At 39.1% G+C, this 26,418-nt stretch overlaps 2 protein-coding genes across 5 annotated transcripts in view; one reads left to right on the forward strand and one right to left on the reverse strand.

The window, feature by feature from the left end:
• The window catches only part of rpa3 (replication protein A3), a 43,480-nt gene extending 22,055 nt beyond the window's left edge, over positions 1-21,425 (forward strand). Inside the window, exons 3-4 of the mRNA XM_087147895.1 lie at positions 2,985-3,090; positions 18,491-21,425. Of these exons, the coding sequence (XP_087004021.1) occupies positions 2,985-3,090; positions 18,491-18,570 (186 nt within the window). The 3' untranslated portion in view covers positions 18,571-21,425. The remainder of the gene's footprint in view (positions 1-2,984; positions 3,091-18,490) is intronic.
• Positions 18,835-26,418, reverse strand: part of LOC110988453 (GATOR2 complex protein MIOS-like) — a 147,501-nt gene continuing 139,917 nt past the window's right edge. For all 4 annotated transcript variants that reach the window (XM_087147893.1, XM_022251952.2, XM_022251950.2 and 1 more), the window contains one exon: positions 18,835-23,430. In XM_087147893.1, coding sequence (XP_087004019.1) covers positions 23,408-23,430 — 23 coding nt within the window. In that variant the 3' untranslated portion in view covers positions 18,835-23,407. The remainder of the gene's footprint in view (positions 23,431-26,418) is intronic.

The following is a 26,418-nucleotide window of genomic DNA, read 5'->3' on the forward strand; positions in this document are numbered from 1 at the left end:
TTGGTTTATTGCAGTGGTAGAATTCTTATTGCTTGCAAGTGACAATACATGTAGCATGGAATTTTGTCTGCATGCTTTGCAACCATAAGTTCAGTGACTATACTTGGTGAACTTCAGTAGCTGTTCATGCTTATTGGTTTGTGTTCTTGCTGGACACATAATGTTGCCTTTACATTTCAACTACTGGTATTAATACAAAATCCAGTGACTTGTTCTTAGATGTCATCCCCAAATTGACTACCTGTTCAGACGCAGACATTCTGCCAATTCTGCATGAGCACGCTTGAGCTGTGCCAAACAAAAGAGCCCTTGACAACCCACAATATGTAAGACTCATGTTAATTACCTATCATGAATACGGCCGAGATTCCGTGGATTGTCTGCCGACCTGTGTTGCAGGAGTATCGGTACTTTGAATATGAATGGTTTAATCCCAATGGCGTCTTCAATGGCCGATGTTTTGTAACGAGGCTATATCAACCAGGATATATAGATTGCAGTGATGAAAATAAGAAAAAAAAATTTGCTAATCATAGTGTCATTTGATAAGCATTATGATGAAATTGACTGGCAAAATTTTGTAAATGTGCCTAATTCACTACCATTGTATACAGTTTTAATATCTACTGATGTGTATACTGACTCTAAACACTGAAACAACACAGGTATGGTATAGCATGGTTGTTGGTTATGGCTCTGACCAAAAATTGGGTGTAGAAACAAATTTTTATACAATCAAGGGTAGAGTAAACAAAACCCTGCTAGCAGCTAGTCCCTACAGTTTCTACATTTGACCTAGAATGGTTGGCGACTTAAAAGTCAAATATTTGACAAGAAAAGGGAAATGGAATACATGTACCTCACTGCAAATTACACTGATCAGAAGTCACTGTCAGAGTCGGTGCTTTCATTGAGATCTGACTCGTTCTGCAGAATTTCGAATGGCTCAGATTTTGGCCTCCTGAAAGCTACATACACATGTACAGTACATGTACATGTAACTCATAGTGAATGACGATTCTCTTGTTTCAGCCATGGCATACATGTATCTCTCTGCCATTTTCAACAGTACATTTGGACGGTGCTTTTGGCATTTTTGTTGCGCACTGATCACCACGAAATGACAGAAGTTAACACGTGCATCCATGTACATGTACGTATATACGCACGTACACATACGTACGTACATGGAAGCACGTGTTAACTTCTGTTAAAAATCTTTATTTCCATAGCCGACTACCGTGACTACATGTACCGGTACGGCTCGATCAAGTAGGATGACATTAGGGGAGGATCATTGTCTTTCAATAGGGGCTTGTTGGCATGAAACTTAACTGGACACAGATACATGTACCACCCTTATTTTCATCTTGTATAAAATCTCTTGTTTTAGAAACCGGTGGCTTTGAAAAGAGCTGTTGGGTTTTATGCTTGGATGATTTGCTGCACATGTCCTGGGACTCTTTGTGTTTACTTCTTGTGGACACGCTCTCATGGGTGCAACATCCATCTGTGATCCAGAAATCTATTGTAGATGTAGTTTAATCAAGGTCAGTCTATCTCCCAAACCAAATTCCAAAATGTAGGACATTTGTTTTCTGTGCCTCTTTACAAGTATACATGTACATGTACTTCTAGACATCGTGCGTAATGCGTAATATGTACATGTACAATAGTTAGTGCACATTGAGACATCGGAGAGCTCACTACGATCGTGTACAAAATACATTAATACAACCAATGAATCACCTCCATCCTCACGCGACTTCGATTTCAATAATTTGAACAATTTCTAAACTGTTTATCTAAAGTTTATTTAGGAGTTCCAATTCCACAGAAAGTTACTGTCGCAGGTGTAGCATTTGCCGACTTTGTTTTGGCAACCAAAAGTAGTTGTGTTTATTGACTCTACAAAACGATCATGGGAATGGTAGGATATATGAAAACAGGACAAACAGCGTGCTCAAATGGGAGTTTCCTACTTTATAGCACACACAAGATAAAATTAGATTTTGAGCAAATTGTGTTTTGGTTTTTTCTCACAAAACAGATTCAACTACCAAACTATTTTATTCGATATACAGTACCTGTACGTTCATCTCTTATCTTGCTAAATCATGGCTGGATATACCTTGTACTCCTACAGGTAGATGTGAGAAGCTATTGTATTTGATATACGTGTACGTTCATCTCTTCTATCTTGATAAATCCTGGCTGGATATACTCCTATATGTAGACGCTAGAAGCTATTAGACTGATTATCATGTTCATGTACAATTGTGTGTGTTATTGCAACTGATTTTGTTTTTGCTTTTATCATCAATAATCATCTGAAGGTCAAATTGAAGGTCAAATATTTGAATTGTAAATTATTTGAATTGACTTAGCCTAACCAATGCCAAGTGTTTCAAAATGTCCTGATGCAACACAGATCAATTTAAAAACTCATTCTAAATCAATCACTGATAAAAATCACCTTCATGAGAACCTTGTTCAAGTAGACGTAGTTGAGAGCTTTAAAACTCTCCTTGGTCATAGACCTACATGATCACTCAGAGTAACACCCTGACATACATGTACAATGCATATCTTCTCTCTCTGTTGCGTTAATGCCAGAACTGGTTTCTACAATGTACATGTACATTGTATGTATACATGTACGTGCACAGATACAGATAAACAACTACATTGTACATGTATCAAAGTGGACCAACATGTATACATGTACATGTACGTGGTGGTTTATGTATGTATGAGAGAATTTCATTCTAGGAAACACCAAACCTTGTTTGATTTGGATATATTCATTCACATATGTACATGTACATTGTACATTGAAAGTTGAAAAGAGGCCATTGTTCTAAACAGTACAACTGCCTGAGGTGTGTAGTGTTCTGGAAAACTAGGTGTTTTGAATCAGATTGTTATGTTATCAGATTTCTATGATTTATTCCTCTAATTTTCTTTGAATTGTTCTTTTTCAGCTTCAGGATCTGATTGAAGGCATGACAGAGGTCATAGGTCATGTGTCTCAAAATCCAAATGTCATCAACTGTACCCAATTTGTTAATCTTGGAGAAATGGACTTTGGTAAGGTTATTTTTGTTTGGGGTATGCTTTTCCACATTATTGGGAAAAGGCTTTCTTTGTGTTCAGAATTTGTTTTTCTACTTCTTGTTCTTCTACTGGGGACTTTTTGGCCTCTTTGAAAATGTGTGTTTTTATTAATATTTGCCCAAACAGAGAACTTGTAACATTGACAAGTCAAGAACGGTGATGCCATGATGACATCATCATGAGTCACATGACACCCACAGATTTTCAGGCTCATACAATTATTCAAACTTGGCATGTTGCTGAATTGGGATGTGCTATGGGCAAATTGGAGTTACATAATGTTTACATCATCACAGGATTTTAATCTAAAGTTCCAAGCAGTGATGTCCATGCTGAAAGATTCATATCATGCTTACAGACATTGCAATAACAAAGGAGGTAGGGACCTGTTTGTGTTTGGCTTTGAGTTCATCAGAGGAGACCTGTGGGATTCTGCCATTATCCATTCAACGTACACGTACAGTACATGTCCAAGACAGTGACACCGACATTTCAGGCATACGCAATGTACATGTACATGTGAACACAGTTGGTGTTACTGTCAGGAGCTGCCCTGTAAACAGTGACTATCACATTTACCTTGTTGCTTAGCAAAAGACATTGATTGCTTGTGTGCTTGTGCGTGTATTGGAAGTACATGTACATGTAGTTCTAGCCACTTTCAAAATTATTGTTGTGATTGAGAACATGGGGGGGAGGTTCAAAGCACTACAACGTACAGTACATGTATTTGTTAAATTAGGCCAAACAAAATAATACATGTAGTCGTGATTCCGGTTACCCGCCCCAACCTAGTAAATCACGCCAACCCTAAATCTGTTTTTTGGCTTTATCGCAATTTTGCGAAAAAGCCATTGGAATCATCAGGATTTTTTTTGGGGGGGGGAGGTTCTTCTTCTTTTTGGGCCCAAAGTCCATAGACTTTGCACACGTTTTTTCTGTTGCAGGACTTTTGCCATTAATCTTTGTCGCACAGCATTCAAAGTTGGCATAGGCATAATCATAATTGCATAGATATGTGCCGAAGCATGACGTCATGATGACGTTATCCAGTGATTTATTATTGATTTTTAAATATTTATTTCAGCCCATTCACTTTGTACTCGTTTTCGAGGCACAATTTTGGTACTTTAGTAATCGTTGATCATCGTCAAAGTTACAACAAGCACTAAGTATAAAACAAAGATATTTCTGAAATATTTACGTCATGATGACGTCAACAAGTGATTTATTATTAAATTTTGAATAGTTAAATTTTCCGTTAAATTTATAAAAATTCATACAAAATTAACCGTGGCCTCCCCCAACATTCTGTTTGCAGCAAGTGGCAGGATAAAATGTGGTCTTGAATTCATCTCGTGTGGGTCAAATCACGTGACCCTTTCTTCCGGTCGAAACCGGAAGTGGCCTTATTGTTTAAAAGTGGTAATGGTGCCTCGTTTAAAGTACTATATCTCCTGGTGTGTATATCCAATCTGGTTCAAATCTTGCAGATATCTTGAAAAGAGTAAGCTTTAGAGGAATTTTGACCTCATGTGATCATGACTTCATCAGGAGACAAGTCACGTGACATTAAAGGTGCACTCTTTAAGACCCCATATCTCCTGAAGTACATGTACATGAGCCGATCAGGTTCAAATCTTGCAGATGTCTTGAAAAGGGAGTGCTTTAGAGGTACATGTAGATTGACCTTATGTGATAATGACATCATCAGCAGACAAGTCACCTGACATTAAGGATGCACTCTTTAAAGCCCTATATCTCCTGAAGTACATGTACATGTCCAATCGGGTTCAAATCTTGCAGATATCTTGAAAAGGGAGTGCTTTAGAGGTATATTGGCCTTATGTGATAGTGACGTCATCAGGAGACAAGTCACGTGACATTAAAGATGCACTCATTAAAGCACTATATCTCCTGAAGTACATGTTCTATCAGGTTGAAACTTTGCAGATAACTTGAAAGAGAGGTGTTACATGCGAAAAATGACTTGATGTGATGATGCCTTAGTTATTAAAATATACAAGAGAATGCAAAAAAGCCCTCTGTCATTTGTCTTGTGCATGTTTTTTCTGCCCACAACTTTGGTCACTTAGCAACTTGGGATCTTCATCAAACTTATGTCAGTGAACAACCCTTATGCATAGATGGTCCTAGAGCTACGACGTCATGATGACGTCATCAAGTAATTTATTATTGATTTTTCAATATTTATTTCAACCCATTGACTTTGTACACGTTTTCATGGCACTATTTTGGTAATTTGGCGATCTTCAATTTTAAGCAAAGTTACAGCCAACAAAGACCCTGATGCAAAGATTCGTCCAAATTTATAACGTCATGATGACATCATTAAGTGATTTATTATTGATTTTTCAATATTAATTACAGCCCATTGACTTTGTACATGTTTTCGAGGCACTATTTTTGTACCTTAGTAATCGTTGATTGTGTCGAACTTACAGCAAGCACTAACTATAAAACGAAGATAATTCTGAAATATTTACGTCATGATGACGTCATCACATGATTTATTATTAAATTTTGAATATTTAAATATTCTGTTAAATATACAAATATCCATATAAAATCAACCGTGGCCTCCCGCAACATTCTGTTTGCAGTAAGTGCCAGGATAAAATGCAGTCTTGAATTCGTCTCGTGCAGGTCAAATAATGTGACCCTTCCTTCCAGTCGAAACCGGAAGTAGGCTTATTGTTTAAAAGTGGTAAAAGCCATTAATTTTTCTTCAACGGAATTAGTCTGTCGGTGTTAGTGCTGGGTCGAAACCCTGCTTATATCTTGGAGAGGAAGTGCTTTAGGCAAATATTGAGCTTATTTAGTGCTGACGTCATCAACAATTGCTTTTTTTTATAATGGACATTATTGACATTATCGAAATGTCAAATGTTATTAATTTTGCCTGGATTCTACTTTTTGGTTGATTAAGAAAGGGGCGTGACACTTGATGATCTGCGTGGGGACGTATTAAGTCCTGAACCCCAAACAGGAAGGGTGATGAAGTCAATGATAATACCAGACCCTTAACTTGCAGATGCCATGTGGCATCGTTTGCCAATGAATGTTCGAGTACTTTCAAAGTGTATATCATACAGTACTACTTTTAGTCACAGTTATCGAAAGTGAAATTCATATTTGCGCCAAAATGTCATATATAGTTGTCCTGCAATGTTTTTTCTTAAATTTTGTACACAGAAAATGTGAAATGCACAATCAATTACAGTTATGTAAGATATTATCAAAGAATTTGGTTTTTTAGAGTGACAATGCATATTTATGATCATGGTTTGCAGACTGATGTGAACAGAGAATACACTCTTTGAGGCCCTGTTTCTCCTGAAGTACATGTCCGATTGGGTTCAAATCTTGCAGGTATCTTGAATAGAGAGTGTTTTAGAGGAAAATTGACCTGATGTGATAATGACATCATCAGGAGAAAAGTTACGTGACATTAAATGTGCACTCTTTAAAGCCATATACATGTATCTCCAGAAGTAGCTGTCCGATCGGGTTCTAATCTTGCAGATATCTTGAAAAGGGAATGTTCTAGAGGAATAATGACCTTACATGTATGTGGTGATAACCTCATCAGAAGACAAGTCAAAGACAAAGGTGCACTCCTCAAAGCACTATATCTCGTGAAGTACATACTTGATTGGGTTCAAACCTTGCAGATCTCTTGAAAAGGAAGAGTTTTAGACAATCATTGACCTGATGTGGTAAGGACTTCATCGTGTGACTAGTCACGTGACATTAAAAGTACTTTCTTTGCAAGCCTATATCTTGTGAAATACATGTCTGATCGGGCTGAAATTTGGTAGATAGATTTGGCAAGTGTTATAGACAAGGTTACATTACGTAAAGGGTGCAAACTTTAATTCTTTGTATCGCCTAATGGCCAAGAGGGTGAAATTCAAATGTGGTAGTATCTCAAATGAAGGAATGCCCTTTTCTTAAGAAAAAAAAATGCGAAAAAGCCCTTTGCTCTGTCCTTAACACGGACAAAACCTCTAGTTGTGCTTATTTTTATCATGGAGGAAGGACACAGAAGGCGTTTGAACTGCCTAAGCTATAACATCTGGCCAATTACCGCTTTTTGGCCTGGCCAGTATGCCCATAGCCAGAGCGTAGGGAATGCTTGCACCACCTGTTTCACAACCACAAGCCCCCTTTGTACCCCATGATCATCGCTGCAATTTTTCGCTGGCAATCTGCCCCTCCTAAAAATGTTGTGTACTGCAGTATAGGAAGTTGAACATTCATGCCATTGTTGGCGCTTGATATAATCTGACAACAATATCAAATTCAATGCTTGCGTACATGTAGTTGCTTTTATTAGGCTGTGTGCCCTTAGTGTTTATGTACAGTCATTGCCCGTATAAAACACTTTCTTCTGGACTTAATTAATTTTAGAATAAATTGCCAAGTTGTTTATAAGATTTTGTGTTTTATTTGAATTATTTTGATTATGGAATATACACACAAACGTATTTTATGAGATGTCTTGGTCACTCTGTATGATGAAACAACACATTCAGCTTTTCATGAACTAACTGTTCTGTATTGCTCAACATGTTGTTGGCCAGTCTTAGCCAAATTCGTACAAAGACTTTGAAAACTGATGAGTGACAATTTTTAGAATGTTTACTATAGTTCGTGTGACCAATGATCATCAAGCACTTTGACGTGCTAGAGTTCAAACTCCTATCCACTTCCTCCGTGTTTTTATACACAAAGCTTTGTAATAGATTTTTAACTCTTCTTTCTTTATTTGAAAATTGAAGTTTTGCTCACGTGTTAATTGGTCTCGTGGTAGTCGGTGGTGTAATCGTGATCAAGCACCATGCAAATGCATGCCACATGCATGGATTTTATGCGGGGTCCTATTCAGAGTTTAGTATGATGCCGGTATGTGTTTGTGTATTTCATCTGCATGCCATATGTAAACTGTCATTGATAATTGTAAAAGTAGTCTGGGGCCCAGACTACATGCATAGTGCACGCTTGTACCGGTACGTGTACTGTATGTAATGTCATGGATGTTGTGCTTGAATCTTGCATATTGTGCTTGCACTCGTCATGGCCGTGTTCATCACGCTGCAGGTTGGGGGAGGAGTGTTTGCCTTAGAATTTGGGAAATGCTATCACATTTCAGCAAGTAAAATAATGAGGCTAGTGTCTTTGTTTTTCATTTCATGTGACTAGTAACGTGACATTAAAGGTATATTCTTTACAGCCCTATATCTCGTGAACTTCAAGCCTAATTGGGCTGAAATTTCGTAAATAGCTAGAATGGGAAGTGTTATGGACAAGGTGACATGATGTAAAGGTTGCAAACTTCAAAAGAACCAGGAAATGAATTTTTCTTAGAATCCCTTTTTGTTTATCTCTGTACCTTTCTTCCATGTATGAAAACTCTTTGACATCTTTTTGAGTTGCATGAACTGAGTGGTGCACTTTTTCAAACATTAAAAATTGACCAAGCATTTCTGGACACGTGAGGGTGCATTTGATTTGATGTAAATCCAGGAAGACATGGTTCAGGTTGCATGTTTTCATGTTAAGATTGTGAACAAATTTGCTATTTAAGAACATTTCTGTGAACAGGATTTTTGCTTGATTGTTGCCATATACTTGCACAGTAATAAATTGCTAAAAAAAATAAATAACCCAAAGATGCAATTTCAAGGGTTTTTAGTAAAATTTATAAATATATTTCTATTTCCTGGTTCCTTTAATTCATTTTTATCCAAAGGTCCGAAAGGGTTCGAATATTTTGTAATAGTGAGGTCACCAAAAATAATATTAGAAACTTTAGGAACTCTTGGATAGATGTTCAAATAAGTGAGAAATCCAAATATGGCAGTATCCCAAATAAAGGAATGGCTATTTCCGAAGAAAAAAGGGAAAAGCCTTTTGCTCTGTCCTTACAAACCTTTAGTTTTCTTTCTTTTTTTTTGGCTTTTTAGCAAATTGCAAAAAAGGCATTTTTTCTGTTGTGCTTTTTTTCTTCCAACTTCTTCTCCCCCAAATCCCCTTTGGGGGATTCCATCATTGGTTAACTTTAATCCCTTAGAAACTTTGGATCTTCAGACTTACATGTACACCAATGAAGGATGCCTGTGTATAGATGGTCCTAGAACAAAGACGTCATGATGGTGTCATCAAGTGATTTAATATTGATTTTTTGATATTTAGTTCAGCCCACTGACTTTGTACAGGGTTTTAGGACCATTAGGGTAACTTAACTATTTTTCATCCTCATCAAAGTTAGACAAAGCACAGGCCTTAAGGCAAAGATAATACTAAAATAATTATGTCATGATGATGTCATCAAGTGATTTTAAGTACTTTTTCAAAAAATCTGATTGATTTCATATGGAACCTCCAGATAATCATTAAGGCGTGGTCCTACAACAAAATCAACATGATGATGTCATCACAAGATTTTTGAATTTTGAATGTTTTATTTTTTTTCTCTTATTTTTTGTACATTTTGCACATGTTTTTCAAACTCAGGCACTGTTATCGAACAGAGTTCATATTAGGGGCACACACTACAGACACGCTAGAAAGGTTTCCTGTACAAGTTCTCATAATGAAGTCATCAACTGGCAAGTCATGTGACATTAAAGGAGAACTCTTTAAAGTGCTATAATATCTCATAAAGTTCATGTTCAGTTGGGTTGAAAATTAGCAGAAAGCTAAAAAGGAAAGGGTTCCAGACGGAAATTGATTTCGTCTGTTGGTGGTATCATTATATGATAAGTCATGTGACATACAACTACATCGATATGACATGGATTTGAAATATTCCACTGACCTGTGTGTTTCCTGTATTGTCTGTGCACTTGTCCTTAAATCTTGTGTGTGGTTTGTCAAGAATCTTGTCACTGGTTTTAGATAAATGAAATCAGGGCTGAAGCAGACGTGTTCGTCCACAAACACTCTCATATAAAAATACAATTCTTGTAACTGGTATCACATCCACTCGTGATGACGTCATCAATCTAAGAAGTCGAATATGTTATCTTTAAGTACATGTAAATATTGTAATTTCAAGCAATTCTGCAGAGATGCCACTTTTTTCATTTTAATCAGAAATTCGACTTTTTGGTATTTTTTCCCCCCAAATCTGATTTTTTACATTTCCCCTTCAATGTTTTTAACATTGACAGAATTAAATAAAGAACTAAAGAAATAACCTCATTGCCTCTGTTGACAAAGGCTTACAGACTGATTGTGAACTTATCTGAATTACAATTAGTGTTACTGGTCTTTCCCCAATTTATATTGGGACTTATTATAGACCACCTTCTTCTGATATTGACTATGCCAAGGAGCTTGATAAGTCACTGGCCAAAATTCCATCAAATGCTTGTGTTTGGCTCCTGGGGGACTTCAACTTACCAGATGTTGACTGGGAGTCTGTTGCTTTTAAGCCATGTGGTCAATATCCTGCTATCAGTAAACACATGATCGATACCTTTAATGACCACAACTTGCATCAATTGGTGAGAGAGCCCACACTCAAGATCAGAACATCCTTGATCTGTGCCTTACTAACACACCTGCCGCAGCCGATTATGTTCGTGTATGCATGGGGTTAAGTGATCATGATATGGTCACTGTGGGTGCTATCCTTAAACCAAAGATCACCAGACCTCCGAGACGCAGAGTTTTCCATTACAACAGAGGGAATTTTGCTGGGATAAATGCCGACATGACCAAGTTTAACTCTGACCTGGATGAGAATGTTGTTAGTACCAACTCAATTGATGACCTGTATATCTTATTCAAAATAGCACTCTCAGCGTCTATTGAGAAAAACATCCCTGCCAGATTGACTTCCAGTCATATCTCACATCCATGGATAAATAGCTCCATCAAGAGAGAAGTGAACAGGAAGAAACGCCTCTATAACAGGGCCAAAAGAGTTGGTCCTGCCAACTACTGGTCTAAATTCAAGAAGCTTCGTCGAGACGTCGATAGAAAGATTAGAAGAGCTTATAGGTCTTACATTAGAGATGTTATTGGTGCCAGCTTGAAAACAGATAATTCCAAAACTTTTTGGAAGTTTATTAAGTCTAGAAAGAAAGAAGTTTCTGGTGTGTCACCTTTACAAGTTGGCGGCAAGGTTCTTTCCAGTGCTAAGGAAAAGGCGGAGGCTCTTAACCACCAATTTTGCTCCATCTTTACCAAAGAGAGGCTGACAGACTTCCCTCACCTAGGACATAGCAGTACTCCTGACATCTCCAATTTATGTATCGCTACTGATGGTATAGAGAAACTTCCTGCTGAGCTCAATCCTATCAAGGCTGCTGGCCCAGATGAAATCACAGCGTGTGTTTTGAAGGCTTGCTCAACTAGTATTGCTCCCATACTACAGAAATTATTTCAGAAGTCTGTTTCAACCGGTGCTCTTCCCAGAGATTGGCTGAAGGCCAGTATCACACCTATCTACAAGAAAAGTGACCGTGCCAACCCTGCAAATCACCGTCCGGTTTCATTGACGTCAATCGTCTGCAAGCTGCTTAAACACATCATTCATAGCCACATCATGAGTCATTTTGAGAAGTTTGGGATCTGAGCCGATCAACAGCATGGCTTCCGGAAAGGAAGATCCTGTGACACCCAGCTCTCTGCCCTTGTAAATGATCTTCACAGTATTCTAGACAACCGTGGCCAAGCGGACCTCATTATAATGGATTTTAGCAAGGCGTTTGACACCGTTCCCCACCATAGACTTCTTGCTAAGCTCCTTGGCATTCAGAATAACATCCACTCCTGGATTGAATCCTTCCTCACCAGGCGCCATCAGAGGGTTATTGTGGACGGCAAGGCCTCCATAGAATCTCCAGTTGAGTCCGAAGTCCCCCAGGGTATGGTGTTGGGCCCATTGCTATTCTTGGTCTACATCAACGACCTACCTAACAACATATCATCGAGTGTCAGGTTATTCACCGATGATTGTATAGTATACCGGGAGATCAAGACCAGAAAGGATGCCAGCATCCTCCAGAATGATGTTAATCAGCTTTGCGATTGGGAATCTACCTGGCAGATGGGGTTTAACCATAATAAATTTTTTCCTTGAGAGTCACCCACAAGCGAAATCCTCTCAGGAACCAATATAGTATGGGGAAGAGTCTTCTCGAGGAGGTAAGTCATTATCCATATTTGGGGGTTGAACTCACATCCGATATGACCTGAGCTAAACAAATCAATCAAATCGCTGCTAAAGCAAACAGGACCCTGGAATTACTTAGGAGAAACCTTTCTTGTTGTGACAGAGTCACAAAAGATATTGCTTACAAAGCCTTAGTTCGACCACTCCTGGAATATTGGCAGATGATATGGGATCCACACCAGCAAAGCAACATCGACACTCTTGACAAAGTACAGCGACGTGCTGCTACATGTAGGTTCATTTTCAACGATTACTCACAAACCTCCAGTGTGTCTGACATGATCTCTAAACTGGATTGGGAATCCCTCGATATTAGACGAATGAAAGCCCGACTGTGTACCTTCTATAAGGTGACACATGGCCTCATCCCAAACAATATTTTTCAACTTCTATACCAACCCAACACAAATCGAGTGGCAGGACCTATTACAAGACATCATCATGGTGACCTTATCTACAACCGTATCCGGGCAAACCAAAATAGCTATCTTCACTCATTGTACCCCTGGACGATTCCAGAATGGAATTGTCTACCAAACCACGTCAGATGTTCTGCGACTCTTGGCGCTTTCAAGACCGAGATTGACAGAAATGATCTTGCTGTTCTGTCCCAACAAGTTCATTTTACAAATTAATTCTTTTAGTTGCGGCATCATCTGTACGGGACAGCCAGAATTTTGGCGATTGTAAAGTAGCCAGCAGAAGCAGAAGAAGCAGAAGGCATTAATCAGGCTGATCGCTCATCACCGGCCCATGTCACGTAGTGCCACGCACAGACATGAAATCGCCCTTACAATTCTTTGCGCGCTGTCCCAGTGGTGAAAACACGTGCGCGAAACTCTATGCATTAAACGTAGCTGCTCTGGTTCCCGCTGCGCAGCACCCATGAAAAAGAATGCGTCATGCAAATGTAGCAATCAGTACCAGGCTGTACTGTACGTGTACTGAATGTACTGTACATAACCACTCTTCATCAGCCGTACACGTCAGGCCAGAAAGACATCGATTGCTATGTCGCAAGAAGCTTTCTGCAAGTTTATTCACAGAACTTGGTCTCTTATTTATGTATGTATTTTCTGCGTTCATGAGAAATTTGAGATTGTTCTGCTCACTTTAGCGCCCGCTGGTCTGGATACATCACGCATGCTTACCACGCGATACACGGACATTGTTGTCCAGTTTGCCAATTGCCGTCGTGATTGCCTGAATTTTTCATACTTTTCTTGTGAATTGCCGTATGTAGATATTTTTACATAGATTAAGACAAGTGTTCTTCACTTTTTGAGATACTTTTGAAAGATTTCCTCCCTACTGATGCCTTTTAATCAGCACAAAATTGCCCCCAAACAAAAAAAATGTTCCGACCTACCGATCAAATTGTTGAGAGGCATGCACAGCACAACATTACATGTATTTTTTGGCCTAATAAAAGACTGCACGATGTATGCAGTAGGCCTTAGTTAAATAAATCTTTGGCAAGTGTTGATCCAATTCGATCAAGCAAAATTAAAAACGTACATATCTTTTTGAGTAAAAAAACAGCAGGCTGGTCTACTGGCTGCAACTCATTTCTGTGATCGACCAGCGATGATCAAGAAAGAATTTTTTTGTTTTATAGGTGACTACACGATGAAGATGCAAGTTGTGTACATGTACATGCACGCAGACACCGTGCAAAGCGCTGTGGATATGTTGATTTTCAGATTTTTTTTAGCATAGGCTAGTGGCATCTCTGATTCTGGGAAACTCCACAAAGTGCAAGGCAAACTCTCAACTGTCGGAATGACATCACATGACAAGTCATGTTACATTATCTTCTGAAGTGGACATCCAACTGCATCGGTTGAAATTGATTGTAAATTACCAAGTAACTCTTTCAGGGTACATGTGACGTCCAGAATAGTAAATTGTTCATTTTTATTATCTTAGTTTCTTGATGCCAGGTTTATTCATCATAATTGTGAATACATGTGTACTTATTTTGTTGGTGAAACAGCTCTGTGTTTGTACTTGTTACAAAGCAAGGTTTGAAATTCACGACGGCCACGACAGCCAGTGCCGTCGATACCCTTTTACTTGTCTTGATGCCCCTCAGAAAATTGCATTGTCCATGGCCACTTTTGCTGTGCCTTATGCACACTTTGGCCGTTGTGCCCTTTCCAGTGAGTTGTCAAAATAACTAACAATAAATTCAGCCCAGCGCTAGCGCTCGCCGGCTGCACCGGTCAGTGAGACCATACCACAAGCGATCAAGGCTTGCACAGCCCGCATGGTATATGGCCACATTGCCTTCACTCACGCAAACGCGTATTCACAAAATTTCTTAAGCAGCGAGCTATTACTATAGTTATGCGCATCCCCTGCGTTAGAGGCCAAGCCACGTGTGCGCTACATGGACTGTCCAGAGGGGGTAGCGTTGACTGTTCAACTTCATGTAGCAATGAACATCGTGCGTGCTAGCAAGCACAGACCCGCACCCCTTACGGATTGCTAAGCGCGGTGTCCCATAATTCATTGCTGCATATACCGCTATTGCACACTTTCGCATTGATCCGCTGCACGTGCGCAAGCACAAACCCATACCCTTACGGATACGTCTAGCTAATCGGAGTGTCCCATAATGCATTGTTGCATATACATGTACATGTACCACCAGTGCACTCCGCATTGATCCGTGTCACATATAGTACGTGCTTCAAGGGACGCGGATCAGCCATGTGGAATCGAAGATTTCCTTTTGGTACCGGCCCGCCGTCTATTTGTACAACACGCAACAATGCATCGGAAAGAATGTTAGAAACATTCCTTTCAAAAGGAGCTCTGTAACTCGGCTACAAAATGCAAGAAATTGGATTTTTTTTTATGCATGGGTAAGTGGTGGTGTCACCGTGTGTAGCTCCGAGATTGACGGCACCGTGATTCCCGAAATCTGTGCCGGGTGAAGATGCGGCCACGCCGGCAATGCAGGCGTCCAAATATATCTCCCCCCGCCCGCATTGCTGGCAACAAACAAAAGTAAAGGGTAAAAAAAAGTAAAAGGACAGCAGAACTTGTTAACCCTTATTGCTCTTGTTTTCATGTCAGGGTGGCAAGCCTAAGGGGATGGCAGGGTTCTTGGATACAGTGTGGATTATTTAGCTGGTAACTTTAAAGTCTAAAAGACAAAAGGGATGTCACACATTTTCAAGTGTTAGGAAAAATTTGACGATCATTTATGTGCAACTCATGCCCTGTTCATAGAGTATAACAATTCCTGGTGTTAGATTTTTGTTAGTCTTGGCCCAAGACGTCAGTGATCGATAGTTGTTTTATTTCTGTTGAAGAGCGCCCTCGCACAACTAGTTTTTACTTACTCTCACTAACGTGAGCTGGTGCATAGTCGAACTATGAGTCGTTGGGGGCGCACTATGCACGGTGTCTGCTATCAAGCACTAACGTCTTGAAACCAAGACTAGGTTTTTGTCAACTTTTTTCTACAATAAAGCAAAAGAATGCATTTTAGAGGCTGAACAGATTGTGTTTTGACAAATTTGCCTTTGGGCCCTGATCAATTTTCGCCTCCGTGCCCGTTTAAGTGGCCTTGGTGCCCCTGGAAATTTTGACCTCTCCAAGGCCAAAATGGCCTAGGCCCCTAAAAAACAAATTTTGAACCGTGTAAAGACTTCTGTCTAGTTGAATTTAGTCTTACACATGTATTTAGGTCATCTTCAGCATGAAAATGATCTCAAACATCCACTTTCGAACTTCAGGAATGTTTAAAATTCCTCACCTATTATTCTTAGGAAGGTTTTTATACTTCCCTGTGGCCAAATTTCATTGAAGTTTGCTTCCTAAATGTTGGTAATTCAAGAGGTATAATGTTGTATTTGTTAACTGAACGCTCCATCATATGAATTTTCACTTTACCCTCCTTTTCAGGCTCAGAATGGACTACCTCTTGTGCACAAATTTCTATTCATACCGGTATATAGGAAGAGCTCGATCATAATGGAGTAGTCTCTTTAAACAAAGCTTACATCCAAGTTTTCGTTAAATATCCCAGTTCACATCTTTTTGATATACATGTAACTTGATCATGGTTTATGTCAAAGATCTTGAGTCTTCTTTACACAAACAACTAAAAGACTAAATGTGAGAAATGGCCTGAAGAAAATGTGACTCGTGTGACACAAATGCGTGACTCGCGTGACACAGTAGTTTTTTCACTTTTACATTATGACTGTAATAAGAGTAAAACAAATCAAATTATAATATTACATTAACAAAAATGATGTACATCTACCTGCAAATACATTATGGAAAAGTGTATATCCCTTTACTTTGGCGAATCTTGGGGTGGAATCTATAGGGCATTCAAAATTTACTTTCAACAATTAACTTCATAGTAACTGTAATAATTACTACTTACATTATGCTGAATCTGCTTGGTAGGATGAAACTTTATGAGAGAACTGCCGGCATGTACATGTACATGTATACAGTAAAGCATATACATGTATGTGTATGCATATGGTATTGTTTCAAGCTTTCGCATTTGGATTTAGTGCAGATTTCATCACATATTGGAAGCACAGCCCACCTTCCACATGGTAAAATAATGCTGTGTTCCAGAATTTTCTAGGAGTTTTCCATATAGCAAATGAGGGGAGTAAACTGGGAGGGGTGTCTGAATATATGCTTGCCCATCTTACTAACATACCGGTACATGTACATGTATTGTACATGTGTCCATCATCATACTTACATGTACGTGTACATGTAATTGACAGAGTTTCCAAAGGAAAGAGCTGCAATTAACGATGCAGTTGTACAGGAATGTACATACAGCATGATTTTTTGGGTAAAAATCTTTAATTTCATTAACTGGATTCAATTTCGTGTTTTCACAGTGCTTTCACACTCAATTTCAATTCCTGGCGTGTGACTCACGAGACATACATGTACAGCGCATGCATGACTCGCGTGACACTCTTGAAAGAGTTTTTTCTACAAGGAATGCAAAGCAAATAAGAATATTCATGCTTTTATTGATAGACCCCTACTAGTTGATTTACAAATATCAAACACTAGCTGAATCCCTGTCTAGTTTTTTAGTAATCTAAGTAATGTCACTGGCGTGGCATATTTTGAGGGTGTTTTCACGATGAGAACCTGGGAAAATACAAAAAGCATTTGGAAAAATTTTGGATGTTTATCAAATAGACTGGAATAGCTACCTAATATATGCAGATAAAGTAAAATCATATGAGAGCACAGTGACTTTCTAAGTTTGTGATTTGTACCCCTGCCCCTCCTTTTTGACCACAAATTTCATCCATATTCAGGAGACTGTAACCTAAATAAAAAATTCTTTGATTTAAATGTTCTTTTGAGCTTTAGATGGTTTCAATATTCCTCTTATCACATAAAACTGATAAAATTTATTTCTTTCACTTCAATTTTTAAGTTTGATGATGACCCTTAAACGGAATGGCTGACATGTATGTGCCTCATGGCTATGATAGCAGAAAGCTGACCTAAAATAATTAACTGCAGCCAGGAAAGTGTGGTGAAATATACACATGTATTTATATACCGGTATTTCATCCACTTTTTTGGGGGGAGGCTTTTATTGCTTGCTCAATTTATATGAGCATTTACTGTATTTGTTTGAGTATTGATTGGGTAAGTATCAATTAACAAAGGCCATTTCAAATGAATATCTGATACATGTGCATATAAATTTTAATGCAGGTGACCTTGTGTGCTGGCCAGTTGGTGCCAACATTTGAAAATTACCTTTTTGATAAAAATTAGATCAAGGCTTGAATGCGACAAACAGCTATATGTAGCTGTAAGCCATAATATTGTGCACTAAAATGGTCACATTCACAAGCCAGTGGTTCAGGAAGAATCTGACTTGAAGAAGGTACATGTAGTTTATTGATTCTCACCAATACAGAGATGTTCAGTGTTTGTCAGCTGTTATCATACAGCTGTTTTGCACTATGCCCTTTTGACTTGATCTGGTGACAATCTGCCGTTCAGTTGTAGGGTCAACAGGCTGCCGGTATGTACATGTACAATTTGCTGAATGTACATGCATATATACAGGTGTGCGCGCTATAATTGTCAAATTTTGTAGTTGATCCATCTAAAACCTATACTGTTCATTTTTTGCAGATATGACACTATATGATGAAGCCGTTAAGATCACTCAAGAATTTCCTAATTGCTACTTACAAGGCAGTTCTACCCAGTGATCACTTCAGATATGTAGCTTCACATGCAACTACTACATGTACGGAGTTGATGGCAATCCCATACAGCCCTGCATGCCAGCACCACAGTGCGCTCTGCTTGTCAATTTTCAGCAAGCAGTACTCAACATTTCATTGTTACTTGTACCTACATGATTCAGGTTGTTAAATACCTCAATTTGCTCATCACTACAAAAGTCAGTGAACGTAATTAAGCTTTGCCAAGTTACATGCATTTCCAAAGAATTTTTCCATGGTGTAACAACACCATGGAAAAATTCTTTGGAAATGTCCTAACCCCAAGTGATTATTCAGTAAAAAAATTGTTCACCTACAAACTTTGTTGGGGATGGACATTTAAGTAAAGTGAAAGCATTGTGACCCTTGCATTTGTAAAATCTGTTACCATGGTATAACAAAACTATTGCCTGTTACGGGGTCCATTGGCTCAAGCCTCAAATTTAATATTTTTTTCCCCCACTTACCCATCACTTAACCACGCCTGACTTTCCACTTACTCATTCCTAAGAATGACCTACCAATAAGCCATTTGTTAAATTTGAATAAAATCTGGTGCACTGATGAGTTATCTGACTGCACATAAACATAACAATTTGAATTCCCCAGTCTAAAGACACTGTTGCTATACCTCATGATTCGTGGCAAGCTTTCGCATAGCGACCACCATCTCTGGAATGGACTGGTACCTTCATGCCCTTCTTATCCATTGAGAACAGTGTATTGTTGCAAGGGATCTCTTACGTAACTAAGCAAAAGCTTGCCCCGAATCATGAGGTATAGCAACATTGGTTTTAGTAAGGAGAATTCAAGTTATGTTCACGTGAAGTTAAAGAACTCAGTGTACTACATTTGGGTCAAAGTTAACTCGCAAAAGGCTTATTTGTTCATCATCAGATTAGTCAAAATTAGTCACAATAGTTCCGTCTTCTGAGACTTCTTAACCACCAGAGCCCTGAACCCTCCAAGAGGTATAAAAATACAACCCATAGTACTAAGACAAGCACAAAGCCTCTCAATGTACAACCGAGATTTATGACAGTACTGCCTGAGGTGCTACCACATTGCGCCATGATCTTTCCCTAGCACTATAGAGTTTGTGACAAGATACCAGGAAAGGAAAGCTGCATGGAACCAGCGGAATGATATACATGTACATTATTTTCATGGACATGGCTAAATAGACTAGTATCACATGCATCTGGTACTGGACATGCTGTACAATGTACATGTATGTGATCCAACCTTGTTCCTATGCGCTCTACCTCTCATTGAGGGTTTACAAACGAAGGCTATGGAGTCATGATTGTGTGCGACGCTACTTTGTAAAAAATACTTGAGATTGCAGGATACCAACCCAGATGTCCATAAAACCTGGAGTAAATAAGTTAAAGAAGACAAGTGAAAATAGAAACATTAAACAAGTTTTTTTGTTCAAAAGTGATTTATTCATAGGCTTATTCATCATTCATTTCACTCAAACTCCATCTTGGCTTTAATTCACACCTACATGTACCCAGTAACTTACCCGTTTTTAAATTCACTTACCGCCAGTAAGTGGACAAACGTTAATTTTAAGGCTTGCATGAGTTTTGTACACCATCGGGCAAATAAGACATGGACTCCTACACAGCAGGCAATACTTGTTATGTACACGTCACGATCCATGCAGCTGGCATTCCAAATACTCACTGTTGATCGTACATGGCATTCTTTGACTGACAAAACCCTTGATGGAATTAGATCTCAATGAAACAATACCTTACCAACTTTCAAACTCTTTGTAGTTTGTCTCCATTTTATTGCATAAGTTGAACAAAATTACACTCATAAATGTATATATGTGCAAAACATTTCTCAAAATAAGAAAACACAAGTGACATGGGAACTTATTTTATTTGGCGTGTTTTCATACTGGTATCAATACACCGGTGTATATACTGGTTAATGTATTACATATTTTCAGTAAAACAGAAAAATTTTAAAGTGGCCACATTTGTGGATAACTTTTTAACCATGATTTAACCACTTGGTGCCGGTTGACCCCACATAGGCCACATTCTTCTGATCCACATAGCCAGGCGGCCTCATGTGGGGACCAGAATGACTGCTATGAATCACCATAGGCTGTAATTCTCCTATTGTGAAGTACAATGGCATGAAGTACTGCAGAGCTCCAGACCAGCCTAGCCGACCATTGTTTGTCGTTCCAGGCAGGCTGGGTGGAGGGAGAACAAAGAAGCCATAACATAACAATGGTGTTTTTTGAAAGCGCTTGGCCACGCTTCATTGCCTTCTGACTCATTACATGCATTTCTTGGGTGAATTTTCCCTATAGAAGTATGATGAATACGAACGTCAAAATCATAAAACACTGCCCGGCAGCTTGTAATTCAAGGAAATTTTTTTACCCGGTGTTAAGTGGTTAACACATAACCAAGAAATATGTTTCATTTTTTAATTGATGGACCTTTCTATCAAGCCCCAATGAGTTTGAGATAAAAATGCACTGCCATAAACTAAGGAAAAAGCCAAACTTTGATTTGAAGAAGTTATCTGTCAGCAATGTCAATTAGTTTTCAAGGTTATTATTTTAAATTATGGAACAAAATCATCACTATAAATATAGCAGATTAAATTCCGCAGTGTGCATAATAATTTGAGAAAAAACTGGGACTAACCTCACAAGTCACATATGATTTTACATGTATAAACCCTATGTTGAATGTCTCAATAGCTTCACCATTTGTCAGATTTTAAGTTTAAAACTTTAAAGATAAGCAAAAGTGAAGACAAAGCAAGCTGAAATGATACATTAATACAAAAGTAAAACTGATGAATATTCTGGTTTGTGTGCGTGTTTTTTCCGTCATTCGAGTAAAATGAATATTTACTTTTTGAAAACAGGCAAACTTCAATTATGCCAGAAGGCCACATTTCTCATGTTGTACAGCGTAGAATAATAGCAGTTTGTAATGATTCAAATTGCCCAAGACTAATGCAAATATTAGACATATAACCCAGTATCTTACATCTTTCTGAAGCACTGTTTTCTGTGTTGCGTGTATACATGTATTTGAATGAAGTATTACAATGCAAATCATTCAATTTGAGTGATCTGAAGAATCAAAATAACAAAATCTAAAAACTGATATACTGTGTATCTTGGAAATTTTCCATGTTTAAAGAAGCAATTCATTTACATCCATCTGATACCGTACTCTGATGAGTCTAAAACAAAGCTTACGTGTACATGTAACTGCAATCCTGAACTAAACTTGCCTGATCTCCCTGGTTCAGAGGGCAAATGTAGACATTTATTGTGGTCACATGAGGCATTGTGCAGGGTGTTACATCCACTTTCAGAACAAACAGTCCCGATTCTGAAATCAGGCATGTGGAAAAGCGCACCACTGGATTCTTCAAGGGATGCGATTTTCTCTTCTTTCAAATTTGTGGCCCAAGGTGGTACTGACACATGCTGCACATTTTTCTCTGGATTTGCCTTTGCTAGTGCTACTATAAAAACATAATTAAAGCAAACCTATAAGTTACTATATTTGCATTTGCATGGTATGTTTTGCCAGCAAAGGCTATATCACTGGGAGAATTAATAGTAAGCACATTTGATTTTTGTCATTTCTGAAGTTTCCGTGAAGTATGATTATCCAATATAGGTTTTGGGCATGCAATGGTGTAGGGTGTGACAGCATGCCTCAAATCAGAACGGAAGGTAAATTGTAAGAGATTTCTCATTTCCAACCCAATTTCACCCTTCAGGCTGCTAGAATGCAGATGTTGATATCAGCACACAAAATACAATGTATACCAATCATTTGCAGGTTTTACGGTACACATAGATGTTTTGTACCCTACAATATCTTTTTGGAAAATGTGGAATAAACCGGGTAAGCACTCATTGTCTTGCTACCTGCTTGCAGAAAAAAATGAGTCCCAAAATAAAGGGTTAATCTGGCCAAGTTGTGAGCTGTGTGACTGTATGTGTTTGCTGTATGGTGGGAGTAAAATGCTTTCAAATGATACATTGTACCGATAGTAATTCCTGCAGTCATGTTTCAGTAGGCATCGTTGTTACATGTACATGTATAAAGATGTAATTTCAAAATTCATCTGTGACACTTTGGGTCAATTGCAAAACATTAAGATCACATCCAACAAGGCTAAAGGAAAATTTAACCTTTTGAAATACAAGAAGACGATAGACATATTTAGTTACGAATAACACTCTTTGGATGAAGCTGAACCATGTCGCTAACTGTTGTTAAACATGTGGCTAAGTGGTGTCAACTGTGAATAGGTTTCACCCCTGCACCAGCTTACTGCCCCCAAAATAAATATCTATTACATAATGTGTCCTCAGCAGACTATCAGAAACAGTGTTTTCCAGACCAAGCAAGACAGTCATGACAATAAGCAAACCTTTATACACTTCACACAAATGAATGTTGACATTAAACATTAAAAACATTAAAATTCTATCAAGCCCCGTTTGAATGTAATCAGAATGCCTTGAAATAGCACAAATGAGTTTTGACAATTGTTCAAACAATAGTGCTCGGTGAAGCATGACTGAAGGAAGCCATCATGGTATCTTTTGAAAGCATTTTTGGTCCGACTTTATGAGAAACACAATTGTATTACATGTAAGCAACTTGGTCAAATTAACCCTTTGTTTCAGGTTGAGGTTATAAGGTGGGATGTACTGTACATGTATTGTGAAGCTGTTTTTATGTAGTGCTTGCTGTTGCAGAGAAAATTGTGCCTGCGGAATCCATCAACATACATCGACATGTGCAGCCTGTTACTGGACACTCTGTATGCTCTCTGTAACAAAACAAAATTATCACATTCGTAAATGGCAAAACTCCACAAAAGTTATTTATTAGTTGCAGTACACAGAAATACATACTTTATATTGATGGGGCTGTTGGCCACAAACTTGCTATGAGAGACCACGCTGGAGAAAAATTCTCTTGACACTTGCTGACATTTGACACTGGTAAGGGGGTATTCAAGATCTACAGGTTGTATGCAAAACTATGGTACACATACCGGTAGATGGTGCTGCTTAAGGGCAAGATTAAACGCCTTGCACTCAATCTCTTGAGTTGCACTCAATGCCAAACTTAAATTGAACAGTTTTGTTCAGAAATCTGAAAGGAATTCCAAAGATTCCATCAACACAAAAGAAGTCACAATAGAGGGGGGTCCCCCTGTGCTGTATATCGTGCATTATATGCTTTGGTGGCTACTCTAAGCTGACAGGTGGCCTTCATTGACTCCTGAATATTTCAGGCAGGCCTGCAGCCTTGTCAAGAGCCCAGATTGTGCCATGTTATGTAAGATTCTTTTGTTTCCCAAACCGGAACAGTGCTCCGCTGACCTCTTTTCAACAGGGGCCAGATTAGCCTGCAGCGGTGCTGTGTGGCTCATCGCTGTGGTGGTGGAGCGCTTTTGTCCCCGGTGGTAATCCGCTCGCTCTAAATACCCCAAACCCTGGTATACTGTTTCAAAACAAGGCTGGATTATCTCCACTATTGAGAGTGAAGAAATGTTGGTAATGCCCAGTATCTCAGTCTTTTGTGCCGAGCACGGTCTTTTATTACATGGCCCAATTCTTTTGTCCCGGTTTCAGGCTCCCAGGCTTCATGTATAAAGCCTAGGTTCTTGAAAACGGGTCACCTGGCAGGAAGTGGTTATTAAGAATAACTAAAGGAGAGATGTCACTATATCCCAGAATTACAATTAGTCACTGACTCAAGTCCAATGTCAGTGACCAATTTTTGGCATGTTGACCCAAGCCCTAAAATGTACCTCACTTTAATCATTACAAGTAAATTACTAGATTCAAGTCTTCTAAGGATAATACTCAAGTCCCTTAACTACGAAAGTACAATTGCAGCAAAGTGTGACACAAATGTACTATCCCAATACATGTATTTGTGCGCTTGACACTACTGTTAAATCATGGCTACCCACCACTCACAAGTATTCTACATGTACATCATGGACTCCAGCCTTGTGGTTTTGCACAAACCTATCCCAGAACCAAGCTTAACACACAATTGAAAAATTAAATGGGACTTACCTGAAGGCAAAGTTTGATTACAATGTTAATGAGCTAATAAAATGCCACCTGTCCCTGCCAATCAAATGTTAGTGGGGAAACAGTTACACGCAAGTCACATCTGGAGGTAGTGACAGATATATGAATTTTTCCCATACTATCATCTGTACTGCATTGTTAGTTGTGAGAAGGGTGGAAGGGCATGTACTCCCCTGTATTTCTATATTACAGTAAATCATGAATTATAGTTACAGTAAATTATGAAAAGTGCCTAAAAAATACACATTGACACATGTTTGATTATGCATTTTTACAATCGGCCATTAATGGCCAGGGCAAAATGTCAAGTTTATTCATAAATTGGAAGGAAGGATGGGGTACATCATCCATCTTTAGCGGAGGCCCGTCAGTCCCGATGTGGAGGATGCCAGAACCGTCTTGCCGTGGATACTGTCTGTCTGCAGGCATCAGTCAGGTAGCATGAGGTGAAGGTAGAGGGTGACTTCCAGCATGCTGCCTTGCAAATAATGTCCTAGGGAACGCCTCCGAAATACATATAGGCCCATGAGGTAGAGACTGCTCTGATGTCATGCGCCTGGATGTGGCGAGGGGGGGTATCATTAGATGGGGATGGCTGTTCAGTGTTAGTAAATTTGATGGCAGAGATGGCCCATCTGGCTATAGTGTCTCTTCATGCGGGCCGGTAAGGCTTAACCACTTCCTGCTGGTTGGAGTTCACACATGGAGGACGCATTGCCAGCTGTTTTTCATGATTTTCTGTTCTAAAAATTCTTCGAAAACTTCCTATCGTCATTTACCGGCCACATACAGCCAAATAAATGACTGGTGGCTAGTCGAAACTGCTGACAGGCGACCTCCACTGACATGTATTGCAGCCACGCCTGTCATCCAGTAAAGAGCCCCCATTGTGCAGTGTTGTGTACTTTCCTTTGTTCTGCAAATTGGCCCAGTGCATTGCTGGATGGTGGCACTGTCTTTACTAATGCAGCCAGATTCCATGAGCGTACAGCGGTATTGTATTGCTCATCCCCAGTGTGCTGGAGCACTTTTGTGTCCACTGATAATCTGCAGGTGCTGGCAGCAGCAAACAATAGTACTGTTTCAAAAAATGGACAGATTACATGTACCTCGGCTAATGCCAGCACTCTGTGCTGACAGCATATGAACCTTGACTGGCAAGTCCCAGCAGCTTGGTCTTTTATTACGTGTTTGGTCTTTTGATACAGGGCCCAGTTCCTCAGTTCAGATTTCAGGCACCCTGGCCATGAAATATATGGCCAACGTCTCTGGTACCGGGAGCCCTGGCACTGAGTGGTTAAAGAGGCAGGGCAAAGAAAACCTTGCTTCCCCAATTATAACCTTTAAGCAAGAGGTGACAAGACCATCTTTCAAAATAAAAAATATAACACTTTTCCCACTTATTGCTGAAAAATGTCAAAAAAATGGGCTTCTGCAAGTCATTTTTTCGCTGATTTTAGAAACACTCATTGTGTGCGCCAATGACCCCAAAACCTCATGGGGGAGATACGGTTGTAAACAATGTGTATTAGTCCTTCAGTTTTGAGGAGCATGATCGCGCAGGTGCTCTTACCGCGCTCCTTGAAAAATTGAAGAGGACATTTCAATTTTTGAACAATATTACAGCAAACAGTGGAAATAATCTTCAAAACCATGGACCGTGTGGTTCGCTGTAAAATTTACATTTTGAAGCTTTTTCTTCCGAG

The sequence above is a fragment of the Acanthaster planci genome, linkage group LG17 (genome assembly GCF_054643075.1).
Source record: "Acanthaster planci isolate LZ-2023a linkage group LG17, COTS_SCS, whole genome shotgun sequence".
Taxonomy (NCBI): Eukaryota; Metazoa; Echinodermata; class Asteroidea; order Valvatida; family Acanthasteridae; genus Acanthaster; species Acanthaster planci.